This window comes from Ostrinia furnacalis, unplaced genomic scaffold (genome assembly GCF_004193835.3).
Source record: "Ostrinia furnacalis isolate ACB-3 unplaced genomic scaffold, ASM419383v2 OfSCF0185, whole genome shotgun sequence".
Classification (NCBI taxonomy): Eukaryota; Metazoa; Arthropoda; class Insecta; order Lepidoptera; family Crambidae; genus Ostrinia; species Ostrinia furnacalis.
This window is the reverse complement of record NW_021130424.1, coordinates 111,215-120,555: the sequence shown is the minus strand read 5'-3', so window position 1 is coordinate 120,555 and position 9,341 is coordinate 111,215. Positions and strand designations below refer to the sequence as shown.

General features: G+C 39.0%; 2 protein-coding genes across 13 annotated transcripts in view; one reads left to right on the top strand and one right to left on the bottom strand.

The window, feature by feature from the left end:
* Positions 1-590: 590 nt before the first annotated feature.
* On the bottom strand, positions 591-6,279 carry LOC114354085 (mitochondrial import inner membrane translocase subunit TIM44). The gene is made up of 8 exons (XM_028306341.1): positions 6,118-6,279; positions 5,924-6,019; positions 5,394-5,555; positions 4,955-5,096; positions 4,597-4,703; positions 2,752-2,841; positions 2,311-2,433; positions 591-1,971 (listed from the first exon to the last, which is right to left on the bottom strand). Exons 1-8 carry the CDS (start codon positions 6,118-6,120, stop codon positions 1,384-1,386), a joined length of 1,311 nt encoding a protein of 436 aa, XP_028162142.1. The 5' UTR covers positions 6,121-6,279; the 3' UTR covers positions 591-1,383.
* Positions 6,280-6,862: 583 nt separating this feature from the next.
* The window catches only part of eIF5 (eukaryotic translation initiation factor 5), a 31,717-nt gene continuing 29,238 nt past the window's right edge, over positions 6,863-9,341 (top strand). For 5 of the 12 annotated variants that reach the window (XM_028306298.1, XM_028306272.1, XM_028306261.1 and 2 more), the window contains exons 1-2: positions 6,863-7,160; positions 7,380-7,510. The gene's annotated coding sequence lies outside the window, so the exon portion shown is untranslated. The other 7 variants (XM_028306330.1, XM_028306325.1, XM_028306319.1 and 4 more) reach the window with 3 other exon arrangements.

Genomic DNA, 9,341 nt, shown 5'->3' with positions numbered 1-9,341 from the left:
TTTTACAAAGTAGAATTATTTTTATTTTAAGTTTTTGTAGTGGTTTATGAAAAATGGCGGAAATTATTGCAACATTGCAGTGAAATGCATTTTTTTCAACTTGTGCATACTTACTACTACTTTTAATTTTATCTTCTCAAATATGTTTTATACCTAGAATCTTATTGTTCTACATTTTTCATAAGCGACACTTCAGTTTATTTACGAGATAGTGTAGCTCGAGACACATTCCTTAGTTCGCGCGGTTTGTTGTAACCTAGTCACCATTCGTCGTATGCGGTATGTAGAAGCACTCGTAGTAACAATGTAAATAATTTATGTATGAAGGCGTGCTCCGTCTTTTTGAATGTGCCTCTAATAAAAAAATGTTTTATCAATTTGTCTTTTATTTTTCTAAGATAATGCAAAATTATATAAAGTGCATCTGTAAAAAAATCAGTTTTCTTTTTAATATTTTTAAATAACAAAAAATATAAAGCACATCCCTAGATATAATTTAATCGAAGTAGTTTATCCATTATGCTACAAAGAATGTCACAAATTGAGATTGAGGATGCCTAATAAATAATGGAGAAAAATAAAAGATATTATTGAATTTCTGTACATTTTAATAGGTAGGCGATCTTTTGTTAAATAAATACATTCCTTGTCTGTTCTGCCAATCAACAAACAACCATACTGAACAAATATTAAATTACACTTTCATTGCTATTTTACAGGCAAAACAATACTCCTGTGTATATTGCTCAGAAAATACGATTCAAAATTCGTATGTCCGTAAAAATTAAGTAAATCCGTTTATAGTACAAATATAAACCATTATAAAATAAACTAATACAGTTAAAAAATAAACAAACTATAACTCAAAACGTAAAAAAACTCACAGAGCCCTAGAATGTATTATAATTTCTTAGGCAAGCTACGTATCATTTCATTGGTAAACAACAAGGCCAATCTATTTGAGCCCTTGGCTAAAAACATTCAGAGTTCAGTGAGTTTCAAAACTAAAAATACAAATTCCTGAACAAGTATAAATTACACAGAGTAATCCGATTGCAACTAAAATGTGTTTGACTTCCACTAAAACAGAAAGTAGATCTTTTATTATTCGTCACATTAATAAATATACGCGAACCATTCATATTTGGAGCCGGGCACGTTTCGAAATGTGTGTTCGCTCGGCTTCAGAAAACGTAATTAACAGAAACAACGTCGACGTTTACTAAAACCGAGCTACGTATTTGACTTCGAAAGGCGACGGCCGCATATTTAACGATAACCGAACAACAACAGACGCGAATGTTTCGAAAAGGTCACCGGAGGCCTACGAAAACGCTCTAATCGTCAACAACGAATTACGCTACTATGTACACGGGCACTGCACTAGATTAACTGTTCCACACTGTTGGCCGAGAGCTCCAGTAGGCGCCAGGCCGCCTTGGAGTTCAGCTCCTGCGGGTCGCGACACAACACCCACACGTAGTTGACCCGCATGACCTTGTCGGGGTCGCCCTCGATGACGTTATTCTTGCCGTCGCGCACACACATGATCTGCTGCGACTGGAATGTTATGACCAGCACCGGGCCCTGGTCCATCATCTTGCCCATGACCAGCTCTATCTGCTCGATGTCTAATATCTTCGAGTCGAGACGGTAGCCGAGCTGCTTACATTGCTTGATAGGCGTCGCCAGAATGTTGAACACTCCCTCGTAGCACCAGTCTTTGAGAATCTCTAGATCCCCTCTGACCATCGCTTCCAGAATGTTCGGGATGATGTCGTTGGCGCAGTCTTCTAGGAACTTCTGCTGGGTGAACGTAGGGTCAATCTTGCAGATTTCCGTGAGCGTTTTGGACAGTTCGGTCTTTTCGAAAATGTTGCCGAAGAGACTGCCGACTTTCTCCGTGACGAAACGCGAGGCTCTGACCACTGGGTTGTCTGATTCTTCGTATTTTATTTTCCAGTCGAGCACCTATACGACAAAAAAATAAAATAAATAAATAGCAAGATATGTATCAAGTATTTTTGTTTCAACTATACTTACGAGCAAAAATATGGAATCACCCCTTTATGTTCCGAGCGGTCTTAAGAACTGAATGACTATGTATTGTATGTATCTATGGTTTCAATTTTAGGTTTATAATATCTCCTTTAAAATGGTACCATTTTTATTGATCTTCTATTAGTCATTTAGTTCTTATGATCGCTCGGAATAAACAGGGTGATTCCATATTTTTGCTCACGAGTGTAGTTTCAAGATTTTGTCATTTGTCTCCAGCATCAGACAGTACGACCATCAGCTGGTCCTTACCTTGTTGATGTACTGGTTGTTGTTCTTGAAGTCCTCCCACTGCTGGTAGAACTTGGAGTCTCTGTGCAGCTCCACACCCGTGGTCTCCGTGTCTGCTTCAAACGACCGCTCCATCGACGCCACCTACAACAATCGACTATGTTAAAATCGGACTTATACTTATATTAAGTTTCAATCACCCATCATCATCATCTCAGCCATATGACGTCCACTGCTGAACATGGGCCTCCCCCAATGCTTTCTATGTTACCCAGTTGGTAGCGGCAGAGTAAATTTGTATTTAGTCTGGTAGTGGCCTGCGTCCATGGCCTTTATGATGTCATCGATTCACCTTGTGGACGTCCACGCTGCATTTTTCGGTACGCGGCCTCCACTGCACAGCACACCACAAAAACAAATTGATTAGTTCTTAGCATTAGTTCAAGGCATAGAAGTACATACCTCCACCCGTTTTCTTAACGATAATGGCGAGGTATACACCCGTCCCTCCAATCCTCTCGGCGCCATCTCGTTTTTCACCACTTCAGTAGCCTAGAAAACACAGTGAAATTAATATTGACCTATATTTTATGCATTTGCAACATATTGGTGTAATAATAATTTGGTTAACAGATCTATGTCAAGATCTTGGATCCAATGATCAATAATTGAATACAAATGTCAAGAAATTACATTCCTTGTTTGTAGCTATAGCACGGGCTATAGTCCGGTCGCCGAGCACGTAGAATTTCGTTCAATGCTCGCACACTCACTGCGGCCACGTCGCACAGTCGCGATAGCAATATAATTACGTGCGAGCGATAAGGATGGGTTCGTTCGTTCGTTCGTTTCAGCCGAAAGACGTCCACTGCTGGACAAAGGCCTCCCCCAAGGATTTCCACAAAGACCGGTCCTGCGCCGCTTGCATCCAGGTACTTCCCGCGACCTTCACCAGATCGTCGGTCCACCTAGTGGGAGGCCTGCCCACGCTACGTCTTCCAGCTCGTGGTCGCCACTCAAGAACTTTTCTGCCCCAGCGGCCATCATCTCTTCGAGCTATGTGCCCCACCCACTGCCACTTGATTTTAGCGATTCTGCGGGCTATGTCAGTCACTCTGGTTCTCCTACGGATCTCCTCATTTCTGATTCGATCACGCAGGGAAACTCCGAGCATAGCACGCTCCATCGCTCTTTGGGTGACCTTGAGCCTTCTTATGAGGCCCATAGTAAGCGACCACGTCTCAGAGCCATACACCATCACTGGCAACACACACTGGTCAAATACTTTTGACTTGAGACACTGCGGTATTTCGGACGTGAGAATTTCGCGAAGCTTCCCGAACGCTGCCCAGCCGAGTTGGATTCGACGATTAACCTCTTTCTCGAAGTTGGACCTACCTAACTGGACTGTTTGTCCCAGGTATACATAATTGTCAACAACTTCGAGTGTAGTGTCTCCAACCTTCAGAGGAGTGGGTACAACACGGGCATTTGACATAATTTTTGTCTTGTCCATGTTCATTTTAAGACCCACTTGTTGAGAGGCTCTACTGAGGCCATCGAGCATTGTGTTTAGGTCCTCCACGGTCTCAGCCATGACTACGATATCGTCCGCGAAACGAAGGTGGGTGATATACTCGCCGTTGATATTTATGCCGAATCCGCTCCAGTCCAGAAGCTTGAAAACATCTTCCAGGGCGGTGGTGAACAGTTTCGGAGATATGACATCTCCCTGTCTCACCCCTCGCTGCAACTGGATAGGTTTCGAGTTCTGATCCTGGAGGCGGACCGACATTGTGGCGTTTTCGTACAAGCCCTTCAGCGCTTCGATGTATCTATAGTCAATTTGGCACCGTTGGAGAGACTGTAGCACTGCCCAGGTCTCGATCGATTCGAAGGCTTTTTCATAGTCCACAAACGCCAGACAAAGTGGCTGATTATACTCCTCGGTCTTCTGTATAATCTGCCGTAGCGTATGTATGTGGTCTATGGTACTAAAGCCTTTTCGGAAACCGGCTTGTTCGGGAGGCTGGAAGTCGTCGAGCCTGCGAGCGAGACGATTCGTAATGACTCTCGAAAAGAGCTTGTAGACATGGCTCAGAAGTGAGATGGGTCTATAATTTTTCAACAAGGTTTTGTCGCCTTTTTTGAAAAAAAGTATCACCACACTTCTGTGCCATGCCGTAGGCGTTTTTCCCTCAAGTATGAAGGATGGGTAGCTTGGGGTCATTGGACGAAATTCTACGTGCTCGGCGACCGGACTTTAGACTGATTAGACTAGAATACTAATATGTGAACCTTGTATACCTGTGAAATGGTCTTGAAGGCGGACGTCCTGCCGATCTTGTGTCGCGTGTCGGCGATGCTCTCGGCCGCGTCTTTTGCCGTTTTGGATAAGTCTTCTGACAATTTGCCTGAAATTCAACATTTCCAATTAAGACATCTTTCTAAAATCAATCCCATGGGCAGTATGGAGTACATGGTTGCAATAAGTGAAATGAGAAAAGCTATTGGCTGCTCTAGTAAAATTGGACTTAATATTAAGAATTACCACACCAAAAAAATAATACTAAGTTTTGCAGATGGCCAGACTTTCAGATCTTAACTAAAAGAGGTTTTACATAACATGGGCCTCAAGAATACCATATACATTTGGACAATCAACCTGCTTTCTTGGCAATCTCAGTCTTGCTGGCTTCCTCCAGCACGTGGCCCATCTTGCCCTTGATGCCTTCGATGGTCTCCTTCAACACCTCGGAGCCTTTGGAGGCTTCTGATTCAACAGCATGAAACTTCCGTCTAGCAGCCTAAAAGAGTAAAAAAGTAGCCTGTTATCATGTTAAATGTAGGTAAAAACATGAAGCGTATGTTAATCCTGGGTTGCGCCATCTTACATCAACTGTATGTAATATACATCAAAAGTCTGTCAAACTCCATACAAAAACACAGGTTAGGTTATACCCAATATACAACTACAACATCAATAGAAAAGGTACTAAACTTAGTACTTAATACTTAGGTACCTATTCATGAAAAATTTTAACTATGAATCATATGATGACCTCAGAATATAAACAAATAGCAAGTGTGAATAGTTTAAATACCTGCAGGGCTTCAGAGTTTTCAAGTTTCTGCGCCTCTTCTCTGAATTTTTTTATGTTTTCTTTCATCTCTTTGTTTTTTTCTATATCCTCTTTGATGTTTTCGATGATGGATGAGAAGAAACCTTTTCGAGCCGAGTAATGCCGACATTCTAGTGCTGTTATCTGGAAATTAAATTAAGATATGGAGTGAATAAGAGAACCATTTTTAATTTTCGAGATACACAATAGTGGAACTGCTAGGAAGATAATATTTAAAGAAATAAATGTATTTCTCTGAAATTTATTAAGTAAGAATTTAGTTATAAATAAGTAATATTATTTTAATGAGATGTGTAGGTATTACAAAGTCCAAAAAGACAGTATCACAAATTAAAATTTTATGAATGAAACAAAATTGTTTAACAGTTTAAAGTAAAAATGTGTGAAATAACGAGACAAGAGAGACCACTAGCTATGGGAATTAACATGAATTATAAAATATTTCAACAAAACAGTCATAATTTCATTGATATTGGTAGATATATTTTTACCTGATCAGATTTAAGAGAAAGAACTGTTGGCTTGAGATTAACTGGTAGAACACATTTCCATCTCGCAGGGCTGTAAATCAATTGTCGACATGAATGCTGAAATTGAAAAATAATCATAGAATTCAATCAAGATTCACAAGGACGACTGACATAACCTCAAACACCCATTACAGATGTTTGAAAACTGCAATTACCATTTCTCTACTAGAACCTTTTCTCAACACACGGATTATACACTGTACACTATGCTAATCTATTCTACTTTAATCGGTTTATCGAATTATTCGGATTTTACTACAACAACTACGAAAACCCATTCATAATCCGTGCAATCATCTGTCAAAAAGACAGTTGGTTCTCAATTCTCATTGGAATCTGATATTACGAAATTTCACATCTAGTAGGTATTTCTTGATGGTAACTGCGATTTTTATTTAACTTTGTTAGACAAGCGTCATTCATATAATGAGAAAATGTTTAACATGGGCGGGTGGGTCTCGCACGCACGTAGCACAGGAGGCCTTTAGATCATAAAGTTAAATTTTAATGTGCGTTAGTTATATTTTTGGTGTCGGATGTCTTTCATTATTTTTCAAATACTCAAAGCTCTTTGTCTGTCATAATAGCTGCTGCTATGCAAAAAGCATTTTCTTGAATATCCTATAAGAATATTTTTTTTCTTCGTAAGATCGTATGATTTGGTTAAATTAAGGGTTAACATGTTCCAACTTCGTGACAAGCCTAAAATATTGAGTGATATGATATTATTTTCACGAACTTCCCAATTGAACATAGAAAACAATCAAATCCATAGACAAATACAATAAAAATTAAAAGTTTTTTTATTTCCGTTTGTCAATTTTAATTTTTCAGAAAGAATTTGGTCTTTCGGAAAAAATAAATTACCATTAAAATTTTCGTAATTGTTCTGCTTCTGAATAAATAGAAATGAAATATTTTTTCAGCCCAAACACCCTCAATTCCAAATATTATGTTTTTATTATTTCTTGTTTAAAATGCTCGCTTCCGGTGTGAACATAGTTCCAGAAACATAAGAAAGTGTACTTTTCATTTATTTTCTGTCGTCATTTTTAGCCACGATAACGTGTTGCGTTTGATGAAAATCTAATTTATTTTATGTTTGTTCGTACTCGAACGTAAAGTGGTGCTGGTGTTTAGTTTGTATCGTGCGTTCGGAAGTTTCCGAGGTGCTTCGCTTCGTCATAGACAGAGGAAGGTATGTACAGACGTAACACTGAACAACTCTAGCCTATATTTACCTATAGAGTAGGCATTATAGGCATTCGATCGTGGACACCACGTTTTTGCCAGCTGGTGCGTACATTGCGGGTGTAGAAATTGGTTAGAATAGTTGTTGGATGTGTGGAAATTGTAATAATGGTCGGCGTGTGTCGTATTTATACATGATAGTGTAGTATGTGGCATTTTGTGACAGGTTTGCGCGCCCGGCGAGTCGCGTGGACGTCTCCCTGGTGCAAGCTTGGAAGCAAGGATCAACAATTCCCGTTCGTCAGCTCTCGTCCATCGGGGCGTTACCGTTTTATATGACTTTAGCAAGAAATACAGGTAAGAAATCATGAATTTACTAATTTGCATATTGCTAATTACTTATTGGCTAAAATTAGTTGCATCAGACTGTCATGTGTCCTCCCCCTGTGGGGTCTCACCTCACTGAAATGTCCAAAACTTTTAATGTTATACTTGCTAGTATGTGTTCAACTGGACCAGCATTTTGATGTGTCATGGCCAAATTTGTAAAATCATTGTTGCAGACTAAACTTGATTCATTACCTTTGGTATGTTTCTCATTAAAAAAACAAGTGGATAATTTTCAGAATTTAAATAATAGTGGGTAGAGCAAGGCTACTAACTAAGATAATTTTGGCAGTTCTAATAATCTCTTTCACACTTGAGTTATAGAGGAAAAGAGGTTTCATTCTCTTGAAGCATAAAAATTTTTGAAGAAAAGTAAAGGCGTTAATTTACTTAATTCGTCTCTTATTGATTTCATCCAAATTAAATGGACTATCAAGAGCTAAGAGATACATTTCAGATTTAAGGGCATTCTTCTAGCTAAAAATTGATTAGACTTTTAACTCAAATGGACAGAGGAGGATAAGGGAAATTTAGTTATTTTCTTGGTTTATGATATCATAGCTTGTTGATGTGCCGAGTTAAAATCACATGGATGATAAAATTCTTACTAAGTTAACCTTGCAAAGTTTCCATAACTTCTAGACTACAGGAAGAATTTGGACCAGAGCATAATATTCTAAACCAGGAATAGGCTAAAATTTTCCTAATATTTTAAGTTATTGGTTGTTGAAAGTCTATTTTTTAAAACATTTCGTGTTCTTCATTAATTCTATCATTACTCAGGTTTTGGATGATTGTTTTCGAACCACCTATGATTTAAGTCAGCCTCATGTTACTGTGCTAATTCATTTCAACAGTTCCAGTATCAATTGAATTATAACTAGTTCTAATAGACAATTCCTGGTCTGTTTTGGATTAGTTTTCTAGTTGTTACTGGTCAAGACAACAGAAATGTCCAATGTAGGTTGTTTACAAATATCCAGAAAAGGTAGGCATAGACACTATTTTATCCCTTCCAAAAGCCTAAACATTATACATGTGTTATTCGGTAAATAAAATGTTCCTACTAAAATATTCCCATGTTTCCAATCTTCTTCTTTTCATGTCGATAACAAACCTACACAGTGTCAGCCCAAAACTCCGCCTCAAGAGTGGCGTTGTCAGTAGCACCCATCAAATCCTCCTGAGTGCAGTTGCTTGGGCACTCAGGGCATGACATTAGGTGCTTCATCGACTGGGGAACAAAACCGCACCACATGTTTCCAATTGGATAATTCTGATTGGCTTGTCAGTTGTCATAGTAATATCTCTGTAACAATCTTCAAAATTGCGTATTCTGCGCGCGTGCGGCCGTTTGTTCATGCCCTGTAATAAATCTGGCGCGATGTAGTCTCAGAGACTCAGACTCAGGCAAAGTCGTGATTGTCATGCAAAGGCGCGAGCGGCAAATCCAATAACCTATTTTGCATTTTCGTAAGTGCTCACCCGTAGCTGTGACGCGTTGTGACGCAGCTGGGAACCTCTTTGTTGAGAAAATCCGATACTTATTCCATTTGGCAAACAGCAGCTGCCTACCTTAAATATGACTTACTAGTGGCCGCCCAAACAAAATTTAGCCCTTTTCCAAAATAAAATTTAGCCTATGTTACTCGTGGATAATGTAGCTTTCTAATGGTGAAAGAATTTTCAAAAACGGTCCAGTAGTTTTTGAGCCTATTCATTACAACTAAACAAACAAAGTTTTGCTCTTTATAATATTAGTGTAGACAAGTCAGCAACTACTAGTATTTATTAATCTTCT